Below are 25881 nucleotides of genomic sequence, written 5' to 3'. Positions count from 1 at the left end.
GCCGAGGGATCCCTCCTGGGTCCCTGGGAGCCTCGTTGGGCCACCATTTTCTTGTAGCCTGTATGCTTAATGTACGGCAGCCATGTTTGTGTAGTCCGGTGGCCATTTTTCAGTGGTTTGCCATTGGAAGTAGTGGCGGCCATGCCATTGGTCCCCTCTGGGCGGTGATTTCGGTGGAGGGAGCCCCTCCTCATCCCGCGATGCTGACTCCTGGATCTTTTAATTTCCTAATCGCTGTTCGTGCAGTGCAGATTCTCCTGGTAACTGCGGTGCCTGGTTTCTGCAGAGTGGTGAGTCTGGTGGGTTCCTCTCCCTCTCTACTAAGGATCAATTAGTGCTCTATGGCTGGCAACTGGGTGGGCTGCCAGAGCAGTGGGGGTTGTTCCTTAGCAGTGTTTTTTTTACTTTTTTGTAGTGTCCCCCTGGTGACTCATGGAGTGTTTGAAACACATCTCCCCACCTGATCCCCTCTCTGACGCTGCGGGGCCCTCCGGGTCCCATCCATCCATCGATGCAATGACAGCAGTTCTGGAGTCCTTGGTGTCCTGCGTGGAGGTGACTTTTGGGCGACGGGCTGGCAAAAAGCACACCTGCTTTCCCCTACGTCATTTGTCTCATCAGATCCAGAATCTGATTCGGCTGCCGTGGATGTGGGTCACCCTGCTGGGTCTTCGACCGCGCACCCTAAATCCTCAGATAGTGAGAAGGATTCCTCCACTTCTGCAACCGCATACGAAACGGCACTGGTGGACGGACTGATTGTAGCTGTGCGTGAGACCTTAAAGATGGAGGACACAGGTTACCTTTGGCACTCACAAGCCATCCAGAGCGGAAAAAGTGTTCCCCCCCCCGATCTTGAAAGAACTTTCACTAAATACTGGGGGTGACCAAAGCGTCCCCTTGGTTTCCAGATTAAACAAGGAAACCTTGAGGCTGAAGAGTCCCCGGCCTTTAACCACTTGCCGACCGCCGCAAGTACATATACTGCGGCGGTCAGCCCCTCCTGGGCAAAGTGACATATCGGTATGCGAGCCAATAGCGGGCGAGCCCCCACTCGTTCGCTGCCATCACTGCGCGAGTGACCGGCGGCTCCGATGTCCGCCGGTCACTCGCGATCTCCTGCTGGAGAGGGAGAAAGGCAGGCGGCTAATGTAAACAAAGCTGCCTGTCATTCTCCCTGGTGTAACTGCAGAGATCATACAATCCTGCTATGTAGGATCGTATGTCTCTGTGGTTACATCAAAAGCCACGCCCCTTGACAGTTAGAAGCATGCCCCTAGGGACACACATAACCTCTGGATCTCTAATAAAGTTAACCCCTTCCCTGCCAGTGTCATTTTTACAGTAACAGTGCATATGTATAGCATTGATTACTGTAGTAATGTCACTGGTACCCCCAAAAGTGTCAAAAATGTCAGTCAAGGACCGGATCTGTCTTCCGCAAAGTCGCAGTCCCGCAAAAAAAATCGCAGATCGCCGCCATTACTAGTTAAAAAAAAAAAAACTAAAAATGACACACATCTTTCCCGTAGTTAGCAAACGCAATAACTTTTGCGCAAACCAATCAAAATACGCTTATTGCAATTTTTTTCACCAAAAATATGTAGCAGAAAACAAATTGGCCTAAAATGTAAAAAAAAAATTAGATTTTTACATTTTTTGGGGGGGGGGGGGGGGATTTCATATAAAAAAAAATGTGAAAAATATTGTTTTTTTTCAAGATTTTCAGTCTTTTTTTGTTTATAGCAAAAAAAGTAAAAATCGCACAGGTGATCAAATACCACCAAAAGAAAGCTCTGTTTGTGGGAAAAAAAGGACATCAATTTCATTTGGGTACAACGTCGCACGACCGCGCAATTGTCCGTTAAAATCACGCAGTGCCGAATCACAAAATAGGCCCTGGTCTTTGAGCAGCCAAATCCTCCGGGGCTTAAGTGGTTAAGGACCCAGCTGACAGAAAGGCGGAGGCTGTAGCCTGCAATATTTTCACGCTGGCTGGTTTGGCACTGAGGCTAATATTCACCATTGCCCTGGTGTCACAGACTGACCGAATGGGCTAGGCTTTTGCCTTGTGACCTGGAAGGGGAGTAGCTCACCCCTGCCTTTGCTGAGCTGGGGGACCAGCTGGTCTAGGGGCTGCAGTTTATCTGTAATGTCTCTTTAGATGCGGCTCCCCTAGTACCTCGTCTGTTTCGTCAGTGGTCCTTCACCGTGTCTTTTGGTTTAAATGCTGGACTGCAGACCAGCCTTCTAAAAGTCCTTGACTGATCTTCCCTTTCAAGGAGATCGCCTGTTTGGTCCTACCCTGGATGACATTATTTAAGGTCTCACAAGAAGGAAGTGTACCTTTTTTCTTCCGCATGCTACTAAGGGCAGGGACCCACGAACTTGGTCTGGCGAGTCAAGAGCGGGCATCTCCAGACCCATGGACAAGGCCCCTTCAGCATGAAGGTGCACCCTCACCCATATCTGGGGTGGGGGGACGTTTTTAATGGTTCCCGGACCCATGGACTCCCCTGGTACAAGGCAGGTGGGTCCACAAGGTAATTTTGGTCCGGCTACAAGATCGAGTTTCGTTCTTACCCTCCGGTAAGGTTTTTCCTTCCATTGTGCGATTGTCCCCCGGACCGCTTACAGGCTCTTTTTTTTTTTTTTTTTTTTTTTTGGGGGGGGGCGGTGCAAGACCTTTTATTTTTAAGGGGTGATGGTTCTGACTTCGCAACATTTTCAGGGGTTTTACTCAAACTTGTTTACCATCCCCAGAAAGGAAGACGGTGCGTCCAATTCTGGACCTCAAGACGCTGAATTGCTTTGTGCTAGGGCAGAAGTTCAGAATGGAGTCTGTTCGCACGGTGGTGGCTTCCCTGCATCAGGGGGATTTTTCTTGCCTCCATCGACATCAAGATCGCTTACCTTAACATTCCAATATGTCAGTCTCCAGTGCTCTCTCCGCTTTGCCGTGGGAGAGGAGCATTATCTTTTTGTGGCGTTACCCTTTTGGTCTCGCTTCTGCTCCTTGGGTCTTCACGAAAGTGTTGTCCCCGGTGCTAGCATTGTACACCAATGGGTGATCGCCGTACTGGGCTACTTGGACGACCTCCTTCTGCAAGCGGAGTCTCCTTCTGGAAAACCTGGAAATCACCATATGAGCTTGAGAGCCTTATCTAGGACTAAACCAAAGGTTTCTAGGAATTAAGGCAGAACTGAGGCTGATTTCTGAAGGTTCAGTTCTCAACTGAACCGCTCCAGGACTTGTACTGTCTGCTGGATGTTGCACATCAGTTTTTGATTCATCTGCTCACCGAAGCAGCCCATAGATAATTCATTTTTCTTTCCTTCTACCACATGTGGAAGGAAAAAAATTTGATTTTTGTCTTACCGCAAAATCATTTTCTCTGATGTTCATTGACTGACACAGCGCCAGAATCTTGACCATTGGGTTATGCTGCCCCCTACAGGAGTAAGACACTAGGCAGGAAAAAAAACTTTACCACGCCTATGGGTCAGTCCCAGGGCGTCTACTCCCACACTCTGCTATAGGCATTCAGTTTTTTTGCAAGTAGTGTCATAAGAAAAGTAAACCAACTCAATATAGGGGTGGGTGCTGTGTTCGTCAACGAACATCAGAGAAAAAGGTTTTACGGTAAGACCAAAATCAAATTTTCTCTTTCGTTCATTGACTGACACATCTCCATAATCTTCTTGACCATTGGGACATCCCAAAGCAGTGTTTTGGTCTCGCTTCTGCTCCTTGGGTCTTCACGAAAGTGTTGTTCCCGGTGCTAGCATTGTAGGCCAATGGGTGATCGCCGTACTGGGCTACTTGGACGACCTCCTTCTGCGAGCGGAGTCTCCTACTGTTCTTGTGGAAAACCTGGAAATCACCATACAAGCTTGAGAGTATTTGGCTGGTTTCTGAATTTTCAGAAGTCTGCTCTGGTTCCGTCCACAAAGCTGCACTATCTGGGTCTGACTCTGGACTTGGCCTTAACCAGAGTGCTCCTTCCTCTGGACAAATTCCAGAAACTGCAGGCTTGCATTTAGTCTCCTGCTGTTCAACAGATGGTAATCCCTCCAGACTTGCATGTGGGTGCTGAGCCTGATGGTGTATACCTTCAAGGCAGTTCTGTTTGCACTGTTCCAGGGAGATTATGGGACAAGAATCCGCAGTTTCTGGACAATCCGTTCCGGCTGAGCCAGGAGATGAAATAGTCCCTAATATGGTGGCTTTGTGCTTTGGCTGGGAAAATCCTGCCTCCCTTTGTATTGGACTGTTGTCACCGCAGATATAAGCCTGCCGACTGGGGAAGCATCCTCGGCAAAATTTCTGCTCAGGGGGTCTGGACACTGGCGGAGTCCAGACTACTGATCAATGTCTTGGTACTCCGCGTGATCAGACTGTGCATGGAACATTGAACGGATCGTCTTCAGGGATGTCCAGTGTGCTTTAAGGCTACGTTCACATGTGAGCGTAGCGATCGCAGGCAGAATCACTGTGATTCTGCCCGCGATCTGGAAATCATTGCAAATCGCGGGACCTCTGTGCATTGCCCGTGATTTGCAATAGCACTCCAATAGCACCCCAGAATGGTTCATTCGAGCCCTCTCCGCCGTACACGTTTCCGGGGTGGAAAACTGGCAGGCAGATTACCTCAGTCGGCAGGTGTTGGACAAAAGGGAGTGGTCCCTTCATCCGGAGGTGTTTCTTCAGTTGTGTCTCCGGTGGGGCATCCCCGAGGTGGATCTGTTCGCGTCCTGGCTCAATTGAGTACTATCAAGGGTCAGGTGTCGGCCTTAGTGGTCATCTTTCAATGGCCCTTGGCAACATACTCCTTGGTGCGTACTTTTCTTCAGGGAGTTAGGCACTTGACCCCTCCAGTTTGGTCTCCGGGAGATTCCCCTGCTTATGCTGTCCCAAAAGGTGCCCCTTTTTGGGGGCTTTCCCCTCAGGGTGCGCAGGGTGTTGGAATTGGTGGCGTCATCCTGTCCACCTCACTTGGTGGTTCAGAGATAAGGTGCTTCTTTGCCTCTGTCCGTCATTCCTTCCAAAGGTTGTCTCTGATTTTCATTTGAATGAAGACATTGTGTTGCTTTCCCTGGGTCCCAGGCCAAAACATCTGAAGGAAACTGCTTTGGGTTCCTTGGATGTGGCCTGGGTGATTAGAGTGTATCTGGCAGCTACAGCATCTTCTATGAAATCAGACTGTTTGTGCTCACAGGTGGACCTCGGAAAGGGCTGTCCGCTTCCTCTACAACCTTTTGCAGATGAATCAGACAGACGGTGGTTCAGGCCTATTCCATCAGGGGTCAGGTTCCTCCCTTCCCTGTCAACGCGCATTCTACTGGAGCGCTCCGTGCCTCCTGGGCCTTCTGTCCTCAGGCGTCAGTGACACAAGGTTTTGCAGGCTGCTGTTTAGAGGACCTGGTCCTCTTTCAGGGTGTATTATTTTTTTTCAGGTGAGCTCCAGTTGTTTTAGTTGAGCTCCTGTTTAGCTGGTAGGCTTGGGAGTTTCTTTTTCGCTGTTTCCACCCCTCATGTTTAACACTGCTTTGGGACATCCCAATGGTTAAGAATAGCAGGAGCTGTGTTAAGGCATGAAAGAGAAAATGGGGTTTTTGACTTACTGTAAAACCCATTTCTCTTAAGTTCATTGACACACAGCACCCACCCCTCTGTGGAGTTATAATTCTTCTGACGCTGCTTGTAACAAAACTGAGTACCCTATAGCGCAGAGAGGGAGTATACCCCCCACGGGACTGCCCATAGGCGCAGCCTGACTTTTTTTCTGGTGGGCTCCATTTGTTTTTCAGTTGAGCCCCTGTTGCCTGGTTGGCTGCTGTTTTTAGCCTTGGTCATTTTTTGCGGTTCCCACCCCTCATGTTTAACACTGCTTTGGGATGTCCCAATGGTTAAGAAAATGCGGAGCTTTGTCCGTCAATGAACCAAAGAGAATATGGGATTTTTGACTTACCGTAAAATCCATTTCTCTGATGTTCATTGATGGACACAGCACCCACCCCTCTGTGGAGTTGTATTTTCTCTGATACTCTTTGTAACAAACTGAGTATCTATAGCAGAGAGGGAGTATACCCCCTGGGACTGCCCATAGGCGTAGCCAGACTTTTTTTTTTCTGCCAAGTGTCCTACTCCTGTAGGGGCCAGTATAACCCAATGATTAAGAAGATCAGGAGCTGTGTCTGTCATTTTACATACAAAAAATGGATTTTACGGTAAGTCAAAGATTCAATTTTTGCCTCTAGGAGGCATAACAGGTTCACTTACAGAAGTTTGTGTGATATCACATCCCTCTTCTCCCCCCCTCCCCATTTCCATACCCAGAAATACTTCTCCATTCTCGTTTTGCAGCATTGCTTGTGCTGTATCCGTAAGTCCTATTGTTGTATGTGTATTTATGTATTATACTTTTCCCCTTTTCCTTTTAGACAACAAGAACGGATAAACTCCCAAAGGGAAGAGATTGAACGGCAACGGAAGCTGCTGGCTAAACGGAAGCCCCCAGCAATGGGACAAACCCTGCCTGCAAACAATGAGCAAAAGCAGCGCAAAAATAAGACCAATGGTGCAGAGAATGAAGCGTAAGTAAGATATAGTGCCTGTTAGTGAAGGTTGCCATGTGTTTGTTTTTTTTCCTTGTTAGCAAGCATTTTAAAATACATATGCTTTCGTAGTAATTTGAGTTTCCTACTTTCTTCTTTGTAATCCAAAAAAATCTGTTGGGGGGGGGGGGGTGACTTGGGCGAAATGGCAGTTTACCTTTTAGGATAAGTCCTTGTTCTTAGCAAGCGTTTACAGACTTCTCATATTGTTACGGATTGGTGTCTTAGTCTTCTTTATCAGTAGTTGTACGTTACTATTGATTATTATATGTTTTTTTTTAGGTTAACATTAGCTGAATATCACGAACAAGAGGAGATATTCAAACTGCGATTAGGTCACCTTAAAAAAGTAAGTAACCAAGTCTGAGTTACCCATCCCAATATCCTTGTTCATTTTTATGGTAACCCCAACAAATTCATGGTGTTTGTATTGCAGGAAGAAGCTGAGATACAAGCGGAACTAGAAAGACTTGAAAGGGTCAGAAATTTGCACATTAGGGAGTTGAAAAGAATACATAATGAAGATAATTCACAGTAAGTGCATCAGACTTTGAAAAGAGATAGTTTGCTGAGATTTGCACACAAACGCTAAACAATTTCTATGGAAATGCTGCCATGCACAGTATTTGTTCTGTGATGTAATATGTTTAGTTTAGCAAGTGACAAACTTTTTGTAGTGTCATGTCACAAGTCTGGGATTATATAATTGTCTTCAATAATGTACCAGAACAGCAAGCTCATGATGAAGCCCTGGTCTGGAAAAGTAACCGTGATCCCCTTCAGTCTCCAGGGGGGTGCTATTGCAGGGTTAAAATTTTGAAGCAAACTACCTGCAGAAGAGGCTTTATAATCGCCTGTTCCGCCACATGTTCTCCAATATGTTGCTCTTGCAGAGCAGTTGCCTCTTCGCATCTAGCACACTTCCAGGTGTGGTGGATGCCTGGTCCCTGGTTGTGCACTGTGCTTGCTTCCATTGCGCCTGTTGGCAATACAGAATGCAGAAGGGATGTAGGGGCAGTGGAAGGAACCATGGCATGCAAAACAATGCTTGGGTCAAGAAGAAACCTCATAGCAATGCACATGCTTTACAGTTTTCACAGATGTGACAAAGTATTTGTGTTCTGCACAGGTTACTAATGCAGCTGTGTTCCTGCCTGATAATAGGGAAAATGTGTAGCAATTGTTTGCAGCTTAAAGACCGAATTCTTCTAGCACTGATTTTGAGAACTGCTCCATTAGGGACATTGCCTTTAATGTGGAAACAAGTTGTGATACAAAAGCTACTTTTTTCTACCTACAATTTCGTGACACTTTTCCATGGCTTCCACCTTTTTTTACCTTTTTAATATAGTTACAGTAATAAGTGGTCTATTTATAAAGAATTGGCAGGGCATTGAAAGTGTTCTGTGAGCTTATCACCGCATGTAAAACAATTTTTCTCTATCGTTCATTGACAGACGCAGCTCGATATTCTTCATAACTATTGGGTTATGCTGCCCACTACAGGAGTAGGACACTAGGCAGGAAAAACTTTACTACGCCTATGGGGCAGTCCCTGAAGGCATACGCCCACTCACTCTCCTACAGGATTTAGTTTGATTATGCCTAGTTTAGAAGTAGGACCTAGTTCCTGGCTGGGACTTCTGTCTTTGCTTGTTTTCTGTAATTTAAAGTGAACCTTTGTTAAAATTTGGATTTTTTTAGCTAGTTATGTTCCTGAGAGAACTGCAATCAACAGCCGGACTGGGTTTCGGACTGGATATCCTAGATCCTTAAGGCCTCCCAGTCCGGCCAGCGAGCGCATGCAGATTATAGCCCCGTGCTAGGCCTCGCCATGACAGAGCCCCAATGGACGGGGGCTGGCCCGTAAGTGAAACACCTCGCCAGGACGCACACGACCTGGCTTGGCCTGAGTCGCAGCGTGCCCCTTGGCCATCAGCACCCCCACCCCAAGTGGAGATGTAGTCTGTCCGTAGTGGCGCCCACCTGTGAGTAGTGTCCCCCCCCATAGACCTTGCGGTTTCAGGGTGAATGTGGGCCCCTTCCATTTCCCCCAGCCCCTCTAACAGTCATGGTGGTCTTTTGGCTCCAACCTACCCCCATGCCCCCCCCCCCCCCCGGGGTTAGGTAGGAGCTGGCTTTGCCACTTGCTCCAGTAAGGGGGGGTGGATGCGGTTGTTGCTGACCGGGCTGTCAGGATTGACACGGGGGTCTTTGGGCAAGTTCCCGACCCCCTGGGGGTTTGTGACTCTGGGCTCCCTGTGGTAGTTATAGGCTTGGAGGGAGTGGATGTTTCTTCATCCACGGGTCTACGCCTCACGTGTCTGGGTCACGCCGAAGATTTAGTCCGCGGCATTGCGTCCTACTCGCGGCTGCCTGGGTACTTGAACCGAGCTGACCTAGATGAGGTGCCTGACCAAGCTGACCGGCAGATGCCTTACGTGGCCGCATCGGGCCAAAAATTGAGCCTGCAGCTTGTGGCCTACTCGCGGCTGATGGACCTGGCAGTCTGAGTGACTGACCAAGCCGTCCAAGCGACTGACCAGGCTTTCCGAGCTGCTAATCAAGCTGACAGATCTGACGGCGGACTCTCAAAAGGATCGGGCCCCAAATTTAGGCCGCGGCTTTGTGGCCTACTCGCGGCTGGCTGTTCGAGCTGCTGACCAGGCTGTTTGAGCTGCTGACTGGGGTGATACATATGGACTGCCTGAGGGACATTGTTGTATGGGGGTAATCTGCTTGCGCGTCTGCGTCATGGCGGGCCCCCTCTTCCCCTTATAGTGGGCTATGTCCTTTTTTGTCCTTTATGGTGGGTGACCCTTAGGCCTATTAGGGGTCCTTTTCGTGGAACTTGAGCTGGCATCTCCTTGTGGGACTGTGGTCGGCGACCTCTCCGGCTTATTTTCTAAGGGTGAGCTTGGCATATAGCGACTCTACTGGGGTCTGCGTCCACGCACTTCGGGTGCTCTGCGGTGGGGATGATTCCTTTTTTTTTTTTTTTTTTTAGTGCACATGCACTGATTGTATCGGGGCAGAAAATTTTAACATGGGGGGGCGCCTGCAGATCCCCTAAAAGCAGCAAAGGTGCTCCCTTTTCCTGCATGCTGTGACAAAATTAACGCAATTTTACAATCCTTTACGGTGGACCGCCTATTTGGGTCTTTGTTGGATAAACTGATCAAAGGACTCACAGGTGGGAAGAGTACTCTTCTTCATCTATCTGCTAAGAGCAAGTCACTGCGTAATAGACGGGGCCCTTATTTCTCAGCACACAGACGGCCCTTTTGTGCCTTCGGCACGCAGACGAAAGGACCTAAGCCATTTAGGTCATCTTGGGGTTCCAAGAAGACGTGGTCAGGTAAGCCGAGAACAGACCCCTCCAGATCTGCGGACAAATCTCTATCTGCATTAAGGGACGCCCTCTCCCCTGTGGGGGGGGGGGGGGGAACGTCTTTGTTTTTTTTTTTTCTTATTTTACCTGGACAGCATTGTGTCCAGGGGACCTAGACTCTGACTCAGGCCTCGTCGGTCTTGGTATGCAGATCTGGTAAGGTTGGTCGCCGATGCTCCTTGGAGACATCCTCTCAGGGAAGATCTGTTGTCTCAAGAGCCAATCTTCCATCCTGCTTTAGTCACTGGCTTTAACAGCGTGGCTGTTGAAAGCCAGGTATTGAAAGATAGGGGTCTTTCTGACTCAGTGATTCCTACACTGTTGAAGGCTAGAAAATCTACCTCCAGAAAGATTTATCATCGTACTTGGAAATCGTACATCTCATGGTGTGAATCGATTAAGGTGCATCCATGCTCCTTTTCAGTGGCTAGGATATTGGCTTTCCTCCAAAGAGGGGTTGAGCAGCGGTTAGCCTTGGGTACTAATAAAGGCCAGGTGTCAGCTTTGGCAGTGTTTTAGAACAACGCCCTTTATCTAAGCATTCTTTGATTCGGACTTTTATCCAGGGAGTTCGTCATGTGGCTCCTCCGATACGGTCCCCATTACCTCTGTGGGTTCTTAACCACTTGCCGACCGCCGCACGACTATCTACGTCGGCGGTCAGCCCCTCACAGGCAAAGTGACGTAGGGCTACGTCACTAGCTTGTGAGGGTCTAGGGAGCGAGCGCGCGCCGCCGGAGGCGCGCTCGCGCGTGGTCACGGATCCCCCCGCGCGTGTGACCGGCGGACCCGATGTCCGCCGGTCACTCTGCGATCGGCGGGGGAGAGGGAGAAAGTCAGGCGGCTTATGTAAACAAGCTGCCTGTCATTCTCCCCTGTGTATGAAGGATGATCATACGGTTCTACTATGTAGAACCATTGATCACTCTTCATACATCTGAAGCCACAGCCAATCACAGTAGAAAGCATGCCCGTAGGGACACACATAGCCCCTCCCTTTCAAAAAAAGTTAACCCCTTCACTGCCAGTGTATTTTTACAGTAACAGTGCATATGTACAGCATTACTGTAGAAATGTCACTGGTAACCCCAAAAGTGGCAAAAATGTCAGTCAAGGGTCCGATCTGTCCGCCGCAATGTCGCAGTCCCGCAAAAAAATCGCAGATCGCCGCCATTACGCGTTAAAAAAAAAACAACAAAAATGACAAAAATCTTTCCCTTTGTTAGTAAACGCTATAACTTTTGCGCAAACCAATCAAAATACGCTTTTTGCAATTTTTTTTTTTTTTTTTTACCAAACATAGGTAGCATAAAACAAATTGGCCGAAAATGTTAAAAAATTTTGGTTTTACATTTTTTTGGGGGAGAATTTCATATAAAAAAAATGTGAAAAATATTGCTATTTTTGCAAAATCAACGCTCTTTTTTTGTTTATATCGCGTGATCAAAAAATCGCACAGGTGATCAAATACCACCAAAATAAAGCTCTGTTTGTGGGAAAAAAAGGACGCCAAATTCGTTTAGATACAGCGTCGCACAACCGCGCAATTGTCCGTTAAAGTCACGCAGTGCCGAATCGCAAACTACCCCCTGTTCAGGAAGGGGGTAAAATCTTCCAGGGCTTAAGTGGTTAACTTGGTACTGTTCTTCAAAAACCTCCCTTTGAAAACTTAGGGAGATTCCTCTGCTTACACTGTCACAGAAGGTAACCTTTTTGGTGGCTATTACCTCTGCCCGCAGTGTGCCTGAATTGGCAGCGTTGTCCTGCTGTTCTCAGTCTCTGGTGGTCCACAGAGATAAAGTGGTACTTCGACCTAATCAGTTGTTTCTTCCTAAGGTGGTTTCTGATTTCCATTTAATGAAGACATTGTGTTGCCTTCAGGTCTGTGGAGTCGGTAGATAAATACTCAGACGACTCAGTTTTTTGTACTTCCGACTCCTCTGTATTAATATGTATTAATCTTTCGACACTGACTTGGGTGGGTGGCATTGCAGTAACTATTCTGGCCACATCACTAACGATCTCTGGATAAACAAGGATGGCTTCTTCAACAGTAAGTTTTGATGAGCGATCATACTTTTCAACTTCCTTTTAGTGCTTTATAAAACTCATGTTGGAATTTTTTAAATTGGACATTTACTGGTTCTGTAACGCTTATGCGACATCGCTTTCCTTTAGCAACTTCCATTTTGTCTAAGAAGGAATCAAAGTCTAATTCTTCGTTTTGAAAAAGATGATCCTGAGTTTCCACTATTGCTTAAAAGAACTTCATCCTGTGGAGGTATTTCAGGTCGTAATCCCTTCATGCAAACTGCTACATCATAGAGGGCCTTTTTCCCAGTAGCAGTCTGGTCACTGTTCAACAAAAGTCGGCTCATTGGATCGACATAAATAGCCGCTAACAAGATTTAATTTTCCAGCAAAAGACTCTCTTTTCATAATTGAAGATGCAATGCCCTCAGCTATTAACCCTCCATTTTTGTTTAGGCGATATAACAGGCTCTTCCATTCCAAGAGGAATTTACCCAGGGTCACATTGCAACCTCTTGGTGACAGTGAAGGGGTGAGAAAGAAGGTTCTCCAGCTCTTTTGTTTGTGTCCACTGGCTTTCAGTTAATGCAAGATTTTCATTGTCCATTTCTTCTATGAAGTCAAAGTTCAAGCAAACGCTTCACCATTAAATAAGTGCTTCCCCAGCGAGTTGTTTGATCCAAAATGGCTCCTTTTCCTGCACGTCTTTTCAAAATTGCATCCGTTTTCGGGGGCCCTGGCTGCAACAGTTACTTGCCGTAATTTGCCAATTAGTGTAGCTGCATGGCGATCTTTGAATCCATCTCTTATGGCAAGTTGCAGTGTATGAACAGCACATCGCATATGATGAATAGTAGCAAGCTTCAATGCTTCTTCAACAAAGTTGTCTAAAAAAATGTCAGCATTCTCTTCAGTTTCTAAACTTTCTCCAATACTTACAGAGCTGTCTTCCTCTAACTCTAATATCTGTTTGCTACCTTCTTCATCTGCGTTCATCTTCTCAATTGTGCTCAACATGTTAGAAGCGTTATCTGTCACAACACATAAAATCTGTTCCTTTGTAATTTCAAAATCTTCTAGAACACCCTCCACTAACTTCTGAAGGTAATCACTGGTGTGATGTGCCTGAGTGTCCTTCAATCCGAGGGTCTGTGTTATTATTTTGTTATTTTCATCCACAAATCTAACATTAATAGCAAAATAATTGACTCTGTGACGTGTGCATGCATCCATTTTAAAGACAAAACGTCCTTTCAGAACTTTCTGTAGTTCTTCCTTTTTACATTTGGCCTCCTCAATTATGAGTTTCCTTATACTAAGTCCATTAATTATTACTTTGTGAATTGGGACATTTAAACTTGCTTTTTTTTTAATTCCAATCTAAATTTAGTAGGAGTCTGAGTTGGTGCATTGTTTGCCGACTCCAGGTACCCAAAATTTCCTCTGACTTCTCAGCCCTGGTTGCCTTCACTCTGTCCTAAGCCCAAGCATCCCAAGAAAATTGACTTGCATTCTTTGCCTGTGGTTCGAGCAATTAGGGTTTGCCTGACGGTTACTGAGTCTTTCAGGAAATCAGACTCTCCTTTTGTCCTCACGGAAAAGGACCTCGGAAAGAATTGGCTGCGTCTGATGCGACCATATTCAGATGGATCAGGCAGACGGTGGTACAGACCTATTCACTGAAGGTTCACCTTTCCCTGTGAAGGCGCATTCTGCTAGGGTGCCTCTTGAGCCTTTCGCCATCAGGCGTCGGTAATACAAGTTTGCAAGGCGGCAACTTGGTCGTCTGTGCACACGTTCTCTAAATTCCACAAAGTAGATGTGTTGGCATCCTCAGATGCTTCTTTTGGCCGCAAGGTCTTGCAGGCTGCTGTTTAAAAGCGCAAATATTTCGCTTTGAGGGTATATGTTTCTAGGTGAGCTCCAGTTGTTCCTGGTTGAGCTCCAGTTGTTCCTGGTTGAGCTCCATGTTTCCTGGTTGGCTAAGTTTAGCCTTTGGGGGAATTGCGTTCTTTCTCTGCGTTTTCCCACCAACTCATGCAGATAATGCTTTGGGACGTCCCAATGGTTAGGAAGCATTTGGAGCTGCGTCTGTCAATGAGCGATAGAGAAAAATGGATTTTTGACTTACTGTAAAATCCTTTTCTCTGAAGTGCATTGACAGACACAGCACCTGCCCCTCTATTTCTGAGTGGGTTGGGGTTTTTTACTTCTCACACTGCTTGCAACAAAACTGAATCCTATAGCAGAGTGAGTGGGTGTATGCCTTCAGGGACTGGCCCATAGGCGCGATAAAAGTTTTTCCTGCCTAGTGTCCTACTTCTGTAGGGGGCAGCATAACCCAAAGGTGTGGATGAACTTCAGAGAAAAGGATTTTACAGGAAGTCAAAAATCCTGTTTTTAGTATCTCAAATAAATTGTCCTAAATGAGAAATATCTGATTTTCATTTTAATATTTTAGATTTAAAGACCATCCCACGCTAAATGACAGGTATCTACTGCTACATCTGTTGGGTAGAGGAGGCTTCAGTGAAGTATACAAGGTAGGTAATTGCTGTTAGGATGCATTTACACCTCATGTGATGCCAAAATAAAATTTTGCTTTATTTTGACGTTACAAGCAAAATGTTGTTTTCCATATGACATAGAATATTTTTATTTGTCTAATCCCACCAGTATGTGTAAGTGTAATGCAGTGCTTTGTGGTGTCATTGCATGTAAGCACACCATAACTCACTGATGTGATCCATGCTGCTTGTGCGTTTTGTAAGGTCTGTTTACAGTAAAGGTGAAAATCCAGCCTTAAAGTTGTTATATTTAAAATAAAAACACAGAAAAGTTAGCCTGTTCTGTCCAATAACACTTTATTTTTATTATGTAGGCATTTGACCTAACGGAGCAAAGATATGTAGCTGTGAAAATCCACCAGTTGAATAAGAACTGGAGGGATGAAAAGAAAGAAAACTACCACAAGTGAGTAGTTAAACTTGCGGTTAACACATTCTTCTAACATGCATAACCTAAGCTTAAATGTAACTATGTTGAATAATACGTTTGATTAATATATCAATACACTGGTGACTTTTTGTGAATTTGAACGCCTGTTGCAGACTAGGCCTAATTTTACCATAGTCTCCCCTGTATGGAGAAGTGAGCATTTCCTGCGACTGAGGGATATCTACTTGAATGTTGAAGTGGAACTGTACACATAACCACTTAATTAAAATGAATGTTCTTTAGCAAGCAACATACATTCCACATTAATAATTATGCTACTAAAATTAGTGTGTGCTGTAAATTGCCTTCAGCATCACTGCTGTTCTTTTTTGCCAGAGGCTGCCGTTTTGTTGAAGCCCAGAGTCCCTGAACAGCAGTAAATTATAAAGTGGAACTAAACCCATTGATTTAACGGTTTCAAAAAAGTTACATTCCTGGAATGCTGGGATTGCTAACTGTCATATTTGCTTGTGTCCTCAATGCAGCTGTCAAACCATCAAATGGCTGGTGTCATAACTGATCACTTGTGCAGCACCATGGTATTTGCAGATTAATCAAAAGCAGCTTCCTTGTCTGTAAAGGATATGAAGTTTTTATTCCGCTTTAAAGTATAACTTTATTTTTTTTTTTCAAGTTTTGGATAGAGTGGAGTTGGATTTGAATGCTTGTCAGATTTTATTGCTATCTGTGTCCTCTATTTGTACTGTTTACCATTTTTATTGAAAGTGAAAGTAAAAGAAAAAAAACACATTTTTGTGTTGGCCCCAGAAAAGTATTTGAGGGGAAATATTCCAATCGCTAGTTCTGGTGACCTGGGGGTCCCCAAGGAATTCCCTTCATTTGCAGGAATTTTCTCTCACTTCCTGTTTGGGTATGGGATAGGAAGTGAAAGTAAATCTCTGCAATGGGAAAAAGATGGTGAACAAAAAAAATCTAAAGGGTTTTAATCCTCCCTTGCTCTATCCAAAACGGCAAAAAAAAAAAAGGTTTTGCATATAGTCCTACTTTAAGGCAGTCAGCAGATTGGCCTCTACAAATTCGGCAGTGCCTAAAAGAGCGCAACTGAGTGCAGAGCAGGGCGAGACAGTGTATTACTGTAGACACTTATTTTTAATGTTCTCCATACCTATACCTGCAGAAGGGGCCATCCTGAAGTGATCTAGCGGGACTTGATTTTCTGACTATAGTTCCACTATAGTTAAATTGTTAGAGGCAGATGTTGGCACAAGATGGCTTTTGTTATCACTTAAGCAGGCTTTGGTGAGGCTTGCGGATTTGGCATTGCTGATATGGTTGCATATCTGTGTTAAAAAAAAAAAAAAAAAAAATGAAAAAGCACCCTTTAACCACTTCTGGACCAGATTTGCCCCCTTAATGACCAGGCCATTGTTTGTGATTCGGCACGGCGTTACTGAAACGGACAATTGCGCGGTCGTGCGACGCTGTACCTAAATAAAATGTCATTTTTTTTCCCCCACAAATAGAGCTATCTTTTGGTGGTATTTGATCACCTCCTGCGATTTTTTTTTTTATTTTTTTGCGCTATAAACAAAAATAGCGACAATTCTGAAAAAAAAAAAAAAAACACTATTTTACACATTCTGCTATAAAACATTCCCCCCAAAAAAATGTAAAAATTTATTTTTTTTAACCATTTTATTCCAATTTGTGTTTTGCTACATATTTTTGATTAAAAAAAAAATCACAATAAGCATATTTTGGTTTGCGCAAAAGTTATTGCATCTACATACTACTGGGAAAGATTTGTCATTTTTATTGTTTTGTTTTTGTTTTGTTTTTTCAAACTAGTAATGGTGGCGATCTTTGATTTTTAGCGGGATTGCGGCAGACAGATTGGACACCGAACTGACATTTTTTGACACTTGAGATGACCATTGACATTACTACAGTAATCAGTTCTAAAAAATATGCACTATTACTGTAATAATGACACTGGCAGGGAAGGGGTTAACACTGTGGGTGATCAAGGGGTTAAGTGTACCTAGGGGCGTGTTTCTAACTGTATAGGGGTTGGGCTTTTGAAATGATCAGAGACCTGTGATCCTATATAGCACTATCACAGGCGCACGGTAATCATTCCAGAGGGAAAAACGGTCAGCTGTGTTTACAACAGCTGCCCATCCTTCTTTCTCAGTAAGGAGCAATCACGGATGGCTAGCGGCAATCGGAGCCGCCAGCCCCGTGCATCGGAGTCCCCGCTGCCAAGTGGGGCAGAAGCGCACCGCCAGAGGCGCGCGTTCGTCCCCTAGCTGCAGGAGTGCGACCAACGTAGGGCTACGCCGGTTCGCGCAGGAGGGCCAGCCTGCCGCAGTATATCAGTGGCGGGTGGTCCGGAAGAAGTTATCCCTTTTACTACAATTTTAAGGGTTTGACATGTTGGGTGTCTACTCAGCGCAGCCTCATCTTTTATATCTTACAAAACACAGGGTAATTTATTGTGTTTGTGTGCCCTATAATAACTTTAGTGTATTTTCTGCTGAAATTTAGCATTTCCTAGACCTTTGTGCTAATATTGTGCAACAGAAAAATTTGGAACTACCATTATTTTATTCTCTAGGGTGTTGTCTGCTTTCAGAAAATATATCCTTTTTGGTTTTATGCAATCTTCAGGGCTAAAATGTCATTTTAAACGTGTGAAAAAAACGGCTCCGGCAGCAAGTTTCATGTCATGTTTAGTTTTGCCATGTCTGTCATATAGGGGTTTTTGCAGTGACACTTAGGTCCAGCTCACACCAGAACACGTGTTCTGTGCGTGTTTCCCACACCACATTCAAAATGCACTACACTTAAAATCTGCAGCAGGTGTCACCCTTACTGCATGCACTACTTTTTACGGTTCTGAAACAATTTTAGCCCTTTTAAATTAGTGGGCTGAAACCGCAATGCACCCGGATTGCATGTGAATTGTACAGGAACGCACAGCGCTTTCCTGTGCGTTTCATGATGTCAACTGGCCCTTCATTATTATTCTAGACTTTTGGCAACACATTATCCTCTAGGCTAGGGCTGTAAATTAAATTAATCTTCAGGTAGGTCACCACAAATGTAATTATCCTAAAAAGAGGCACTTTACTGATGCTTATCTACTTGTTTTTCAGCAGCTGTCTGTGACTTGTTACTTATCAATTTTCAAGCTTTAATTGTTTTTATGCTGCATCTTCTAGGCATGCCTGCAGGGAATATCGTATTCACAAGGAGCTTGATCACCCCAGGATAGTCAAACTTTATGACTATTTTTCTCTCGACACAGACTCGTAAGTATCTATGTGTGCACTTCTGTTTATGTGGCACCATACACAGTCATGCATCTAGTTATGTCAGAGCCAGCTGCTGTACCATGTGATGTCTGGAAAATGAAGGTGCTTTAGAGGATTTTGCTATCGTCATTTATTATTTTTTAATTTTTTTTTATTTGAACTTTCGTTTTTACTTACAAAGATCTTTGCAGAATTCGCTATATATGAAATTTCATGACTGATGATCTTGTTTGAACCTAAATGTGACTGGTGAATCTTGTTTGTTGTTGGAATCTCTCTATTGGGTTGTATACTGATGGGTAAATCATATTTGAAAATTATAGTCAAAATGGGCAAATCCTCTTTGGTATAGACAAACGCTGTTAAATACTGAATGCGAATCGCACAGCAAATCCTTTATAAATAGTAAACAAAATACTGACCTAAATTAGTGAGTCAGCGCTTACTGTACCAGTGTAATGAAAGGAACCACAGCACCGGTGGTACCACAAATGTGAATCACAAGATGTGAATCAATTAGAAAAAATAAAAATGAGTGAAAAAATTATATATAAATGATGAATAAAAAAAAAATAAAAAAATGTTTAAAACCAATAAACAACACAAAAACTCAATAAATTGATACAGGGCAGACAAATACATGAACCTCAAATTTGCAGAAGTCCTTTTCAATCCTGTGATGATCATGAGGAAGACCAGTCCTGCTGTGGACGAATCATAAAGTTCAAATCGGGGTGCTGGGGTGAGAGTTAGACAGGCAGCTCCTCAAGAGGTAGGGATTCCCTCCAAATGTGCAGCAAAGAAAAAGAAAGAACAAGGGCGTCAAGTAGAGCTGCATGATTAATCGTAACAGAATCGAGATCGCGATTCTCTCCCCCTGATGATCTTAACATGACACTTGCTTGATTCTTTACATATCTGTGAGGGAGCAGCTGTCAAAAAAAAAAAAAAAGCCTATCAGCATTAGTCTCCCACTGAACTGTAAACACAAATGATTACATTGTATCTTTTCTTTCCCTCTGCCGTAGGAAGGAAGTTTAACCTCTTAAAGACTAAACCTTTTTCCTACACTTGTTGCTTGCAAGTTAAATCAGTTTATTTTTCCTAGAAAAGTAGTTAGAACCCCCAAACATTTATATATATATTTTTTTTTTTTTTTAGCAGAGACCCTGCAGAATAAAATGGTGATTGTTGTAAATTTTTATGTCACACTGTATTTGCGCAGCAGTCTTTCAAACGCAATTAATACACTTTAATGAATAAAAAAATAAAACAAAACCGTAAAGTTATCCCAATTTTTTTTTATAATGTAAAAGATGTTACACAGAGAATCGTGAGAGAATCGTGATCTTTATTCCAAGCAAAAAAATCGTGATTCTCATTTTGGCCAGAATCGTGCAGCTCTAGCGTCAAGTCATAGAGGTGAATGAACAGATGAGAATTTTAATGTAGTAACTTGCATGTAAAAACAGGCATTCCAAAGGACAGCATGTGTGGTTAGGATGAACAGTCCCCACAGTGGGTCCGGTAGGGAATGGTCTCATCAGAGCCCTGAGTGGCGGTCATGTAGATAAAACAAGAACAGCATATGTGATGTCCAAAGGGGGTCTCCACAGTGAAGCCAGATGGTAAGTAGCGGGCTGTGAGGTCCAAGTGACGGTTATGTGTTGAAGGAGCTCATGATCCAGGCACTGTCCTGAAGCCTGCAGATAGCAAAGAGCCTTTGAACAGTTCACTTAACACCCAATCATGTGCAGATGCTTTTCAAGTGATTGGATAATTGAAATGGTTATTTAGTACATTTTTGAGTGAAGTCTAAATTCATTCAGTGAATTGTGCAGTCAAAAATGATGGTGTTGCACGCATTTGTTAAGTGTTAAACACTGGATTATATATAAACTGCTCCTACAATCGCACAGAGAATAGGAAAATATGGATAGGTATTACGCTTAAATTGATAATTTCAGCAGCCTCTGGATTTTTTGTTGGCTTCTTTTATAAAAAAAAAAAATTCTAATTATGCAGGTTCTGCACAGTGCTGGAGTACTGCGAGGGCAACGATCTCGACTTCTACTTGAAACAGCACAAGCTTATGTCCGAGAAGGAGGCCCGCTCCATCATCATGCAGATTGTAAATGCTCTCAAGTACTTGAATGAGATCAAGCCACCAATAATACACTATGACCTAAAGCCAGGTAGGTACCATGTGTTGTTAGTGCTTGTTTAATTTAAACACAAGAAAGGTGTTGCATTAATTTTGGAAGCAGCTGTAGTGGGGGTTCGGGGCTGCATACATTTAAAAAAGGTGTACTGTGCCATAAATGTAAAATTAAGTTCTCCTTCATTTGAAGCTTTCACCACCTTGTGGTTAGTTGCAGTCTTACACCTTTTAAACTGTTCTCTGAGCTGGTATATAAGAAAAAAGTTTAAATTAAGAAAATCAAGTTTCTCAATCGTTCATTGACGGAACACAGCTCCTAAACTTCTTAACCATTGGGTTATACTGCCCCCTAAAAGAGTAGGACACTAGACAGAAAGTGTGCGTGCGACCGGACGATCAGCTTTTGGGAGGGGGTCTGTTACTGGTGGGGGCTCCTGCCAGGGCCCCCCTTCTTGCTGGTGTCATTTTCGTGGCTCTTGGGACCCATCCTGGGACCCCGGAAGCCACGTGGCGCTGCCATTTTCTTGTAGCCTGTGCACTGTAGATTGGGCGGCCATGTTTGTGTAGCCTCAGCAGCCATTTTGCTAATAGCGGCGGCCATGACTGTGAAGCATATATGGACAGTGATTTAGGTGGTGGGAGCCCCTCCTTATCCCCTGGTGCAGACTCATGGATCTTTCTCTTCCCGATCGCCACGTGTGTGCAGATTGCCTGTTGCTGTGGTGCCTAATTGGTGGGTACTGAGTATGGTGGGGTCCTCTTCCTCTTTGCAATAGGATCGTTTGATGACCTGTGGTGCTGCCAGCGTGGTGGGGTTGTGCCTAGCAGTATTTTTACACCTTTTTTTGTGGGTCCCCCTTTTTCACTCATGAAGTCCCTGGATCACATTTCCCCACCTGATCCCCTCTCCGAGGCTGCCGGGCTCTCTGGGTCCCCACAATCCCTTACTGCACTGGCGGAGGTCCTGGAGTCTGTGGTGTCCAAGGTGGATTTGGTCCTGGGAAAACATGCTAGCAATGCATGTCCCCCGCCTTCACCTGCCTCATCTGTCTCATCCGACCCTGAATCTGATGCGGACATGAGTCACCCTGTTGGGTCGGTGTCCACACACCCTGATTTCTCAGATAGTAAGGGTGATTCCTCTGCTCCTGTAGCCACGCATGAAAAGGCGCTGGTGGATGCACTGATTGTATCTACATGAGACTTTAAAAATGGAGGATGCGGCATTGGTGGTGTTGGTTCCTTTTGACACCCATAAGCCCTCCAGAGAGGCAAGGGTGTTCCCCCCATTCCCGCTTACTTTGAAAAATTGTCGCTAAACAGTGGGGTTGTCCAAAAAGCCCCCTTGTGGTCCCTAAGCGTTATGCTATGCAGTACCCTTATGAGGACTCGCTGCTTAAAAAGTGGACTGTCCCACCTGTGGTGGACTCTCTGGTTTCTAGGTAAACAAAGCAACCATGATACCGGTTGAGTCCCCAGAGCCTTTAAGAACTCAGCTGACAGAAAAGCGGAGGCTGTGGCACGCCATATGTACACTATGGCTGGTTCAGCACTTAGGCCGGTTTTTACTATTGCCCTGGTGTCACAAACTGACCGAGAGGCCAAGCTTTTATGCTGGGACCTGGAGGGGGAGCAGCTTCCCCCTGCCTTTGAGCTGGCGGACGAGTTTGTCCAGAGGCTGCAGTTTGTCTGTGATGCCTCTTTGGATGTGGCTCCTCTGATTGCAAGGCTGTCTGTCTCAGCAGTGGTCCTTAGGCATGTTATTTGGCTTAAATGCTGGTGTGTGGACCAGACTTCTAAGAAGGCCTTATCTGATCCCCCCCCCCCCCCCTTCATAGGGGATCGCCTGTTTGGAGCTTCCCTGGATGACACCATTAAGGGTCTCACAGGGGGGGGGGAGGGGGAGGGAGAGTACCTTTCTTCTGCAGGCTAGTAAGGGCAAGGAGCCCTGTCATAAACATGGTCCATCCTTCTCGGCTTTTTTTTGTCCCCCAGGGTCTCATGACAAGCGATCAAAACCCTTCGGGGCCTCCGGAGGAGGAGGAGGATCCAGGCGAACCTGGTCTGGCAAGCAGAGAGCAGGCTTCTCCAGACCTGCGGACAAGGCTCCCTCAGCATGAAGGGGCGCCCTCACCGGTATGTGGGATGGGGGGGATGTCTTCGCTGGTTTCTGGACCCCCCTGGTACAGGACAAGTGGATCCATCCAAAGTCATACGGTCCGGCTACAAGATTGAGTTTCATTTCCTACCCTCCGGAAAGGCGTTTTCCCCTCCAACTTGCGCTGGTCCCCAGACCGCTTACCTCTTGGGGCAGTGCAAGAACCAGGAAGGAGGCCAAGGTGCGTCCAATTCTGGACCTCAAGGCGCTAAACTGCTTTGTGTGAGTGCAGAAGTTCCGAATGGAGCCCATTCGCACAGTAGTGGAATCCCTGCATCAGGGGGGGATCTTCTTTCTTCTATCAACATCAAGTACGCTTAGCTTCACATTCCAATATATGTTGGTCACCAGCGCCTCCTCAGCTTTGCCGTGGGAGAGGAGCTTTATCAGTTTGTGGCATTACCCTTTGGTCTCGCCTCTGCTCCTCGAGTCTTTGCAAAAGTGTTGGCCCCGGTGCTGGCATTGTTGTGTCAGTGGAGGATCGCAGTACTGGGGTACCTGGAAGATCATCTGCTGCGAGCGGAGTCTCTGACTGCTCTGGTGGACAACTTGGAGAATACTCTGCGAACTCTGAGGGAGAGTTTGGTTGGATTCTGAACCTTCAGAAGTCTGCTCTGGTTCCATCAACAAATCTGGACTATCTGGGTCTGACTCTGGACTCGGCCTTAGCCGAGTTTTTCCGAGAGTGTTCCTTTGGAAAAACAGAAACTGCAGGAAGAAATTCAACTTCTGTTGTCCAGCAGACGGTCATCCCTTTGGACTTGCATGCAGGTGCTGGGCCTGATGGTGTCTGCCTTTGAGGTGGTTCCATTTGCACAGTTCCACACGAGATCTCTGCAAAGAGAGATTCTGGTCAAATGGGACAAGAATCCACAGTCTATAGACAATCTGATCCGGCTGAGCCAGGTTATGAGTGGGTCCCTGATCTGGTCGGCTTTGTTCTCTGGCACTTCGCCAGGGCAAATCCTTTCTCCTCTGTACTTGGAACGGTGGTCACCACGCATGCCAGACTGTCCAGGTGGGGAGGTGTCCTCCGAAGAGATTCTGCTCAGGGGGTCTGGTCACTGCAAGAGTCCAGACTACCAATCAATGTACTGGAGCTCCGAGCGATCAGACTTTGTCTTGATCATTGGACAGATCATTTTCAGGGGGGTCCATTGCAAATTCAATCTGTGGCCTAAGAAGAAACCACCTGGAATTCTAAGGTGAGCAATACGTTTCTTTCCAGCCATCTCTGCTGTACACATTCCGGGGGTGAAAAATTTGGCAGGCGGATCACCTCAGTCGACAGGCGTTGGACCAGGGGGAATAGTCACTTCATCCGGAGGTGTTTCATCAGTTGTGCCTCTGAGGGGGTACTCCTGAGGTGGACTTGTTGGCCTCTCGTTTCAACAGGAAGGTGCAGAGGTCTGTGGCACGGTCTCGGGATCCTCTGGCAGACGCCACAGATGTGCTGGTGGGCCTGTGGGGTCAATATCGTCTGAATCCTGTATAATAAGAATATTTTTATTGCCTTTCCCCCTCTCAAGCTTCTGCCATGAATTCTGCGCAGGATCGATGCAAAAGGGATTCCGGTCCTCTTAGTGGCTCCAGACTGGCCTCGTCTGTCTTGGTACGCCGATCTGGTACAGCTGGTCGCCGATATGCCACGGCTGGTCGCCAATGTGCCTTGGAGACTTCCTCCCAGGGAAGATCTGTTGTCCCGAGGGCCAATCTTCCATCCTGCTTTAGTCACTGCCTTTAACCACTTAAGCCCCGAAAGATTTTACCCCCTTCCTGACCAGGGCCTATTTTGCGATTCGGCACTGCGTGACTTTAACGGACAATTGCACGGTCGTGCGACGCTGTACCTAAACGAATTTGACGTCCTTTTTTCCCCACAAACAGAGCTTTCTTTTGGTTGTATTAGATCACCTGTGTGATTTTTTTTTTTTTTTTTTTGATCATGCGCTTTAAACAAAAAAAGAGCGTCAATTTTGCAAAAATAACAATATTTTTCACATTTTTTATATGAAATTCCCCAAAAAAATGTAAAAATCTAGATTTTTTTAACATTTTAGGCCAATTTGTTTTATGCTACATATGTTTTGTAAAAAAAATTGCAAAAAGTGTATTTTGATTTGTTTGCGCAAAAGTTATCGCGTTTACTAACTAAGGGAAAGATTTTTGTCGTTTTGGTTGTTTTTTTTTTTAACAAGTAATAGCGGCGATCTGCGATTTTTTTTTTTTTTTTTTGCGGGACTGCGACATTGCGGTGGACAGATTGGACCCCCTGACTGACATTTTTGACACTTTTGGGGTTACCAGTGACATTACTACAGTAATCAGTGCTATACATATGCACTGTTACTGTAAAAATGACACTGGCAGTGAAGGGGTTAACTTTTTTTGAGAGGGAGGGGTTAAGTGTGTCCCTAGGGGCGTGTTTCTAACTGTGATTGGTTGTGGCTTGATGTGTAAGAACAGTGATCAACGGTCCTACATAGCAGAACCGTATGATCACTATTCTTACACAGGGGAGAATGACAGGCGGCTTTGTTTACACTAGCCACCTGCCTTTCTCCCGCTGTAACGGACGATCGCGAGTGCCCGGCGGACATCGGGTCCGCCGGGCACACGTGCAGGGGGGGGTCCGTGACCGAGCGGGAGCGTGCCTCCGGTGGCGCGCGCTCGCTCCCCAGAGCCTCGCAGGCTAGCGACGTAGCCCTAAGTCGCTTTGCCTGTGAGGGGCTGACCGCCGCCGTAAATAGTTGTGCGGCGGTCAGCAAGTGGTTAATGGCTTAGCCAGATGCTGAAAGAGAGGTTTGTCTGATTTAGTGATTCCTACGCTGTTAAAAGCTAGAAAATCTACCTTTAGGAAGATCTACCATCGTACGTTGCGTGGTGTGAGTCTCTTGGGGTTCATTCTCGCTCCTTTTCGGTGGCTCGGATCTTGACCTTCCTCCAACAGGGGGTTGAGCAGTGCCTTGCCTTTAGTACTATCAAGGGCAGGTCTCGGCCTTGGCGGTCTTCTTTCAACTACCATTGGCCACACTTTCTTTGGTGCGTATTTTTATCCAGGGAGTTCCATCACTTGGCTCCTCCGGTGTGGTCTCCATTGCCACCTTGGGCCCTTAATTTGCTGCTTTCAGTCCTCTAGAAAGCTCCTTTTGAAAATTTTAGGAAGGTTCCCCTTACATTATCCAAGAAGGTGGACTTTTTGGTGGCAATCACTTCTGCACGCAGGGTGACGGAGCTGGCGGCGTTG

At 45.6% G+C, this 25881-nt stretch overlaps 1 protein-coding gene across 4 annotated transcripts in view; it reads left to right on the top strand.

Annotated features, from left to right (window-relative positions):
- The window catches only part of TLK2 (tousled like kinase 2), a 150159-nt gene that overhangs the window by 98322 nt on the left and 25956 nt on the right, over positions 1 to 25881 (top strand). For all 4 annotated transcript variants that reach the window (XM_082271300.1, XM_082271301.1, XM_082271298.1 and 1 more), the window contains 7 exons: positions 6445 to 6597; positions 6901 to 6967; positions 7055 to 7152; positions 14502 to 14583; positions 14922 to 15013; positions 18223 to 18312; positions 20341 to 20510. In XM_082271300.1, the coding sequence (XP_082127426.1) occupies positions 6445 to 6597; positions 6901 to 6967; positions 7055 to 7152; positions 14502 to 14583; positions 14922 to 15013; positions 18223 to 18312; positions 20341 to 20510 (752 nt within the window). The remainder of the gene's footprint in view (positions 1 to 6444; positions 6598 to 6900; positions 6968 to 7054; positions 7153 to 14501; positions 14584 to 14921; positions 15014 to 18222; positions 18313 to 20340; positions 20511 to 25881) is intronic.

Source organism: Pelophylax lessonae (genome assembly GCF_965119305.1).
Source record: "Pelophylax lessonae genome assembly, chromosome: 11".
Taxonomy (NCBI): domain Eukaryota; kingdom Metazoa; phylum Chordata; class Amphibia; order Anura; family Ranidae; genus Pelophylax; species Pelophylax lessonae.
The sequence above is the reverse complement of the archived record's forward strand: the minus strand, read 5'-3'. Positions and strand labels throughout refer to the sequence as shown.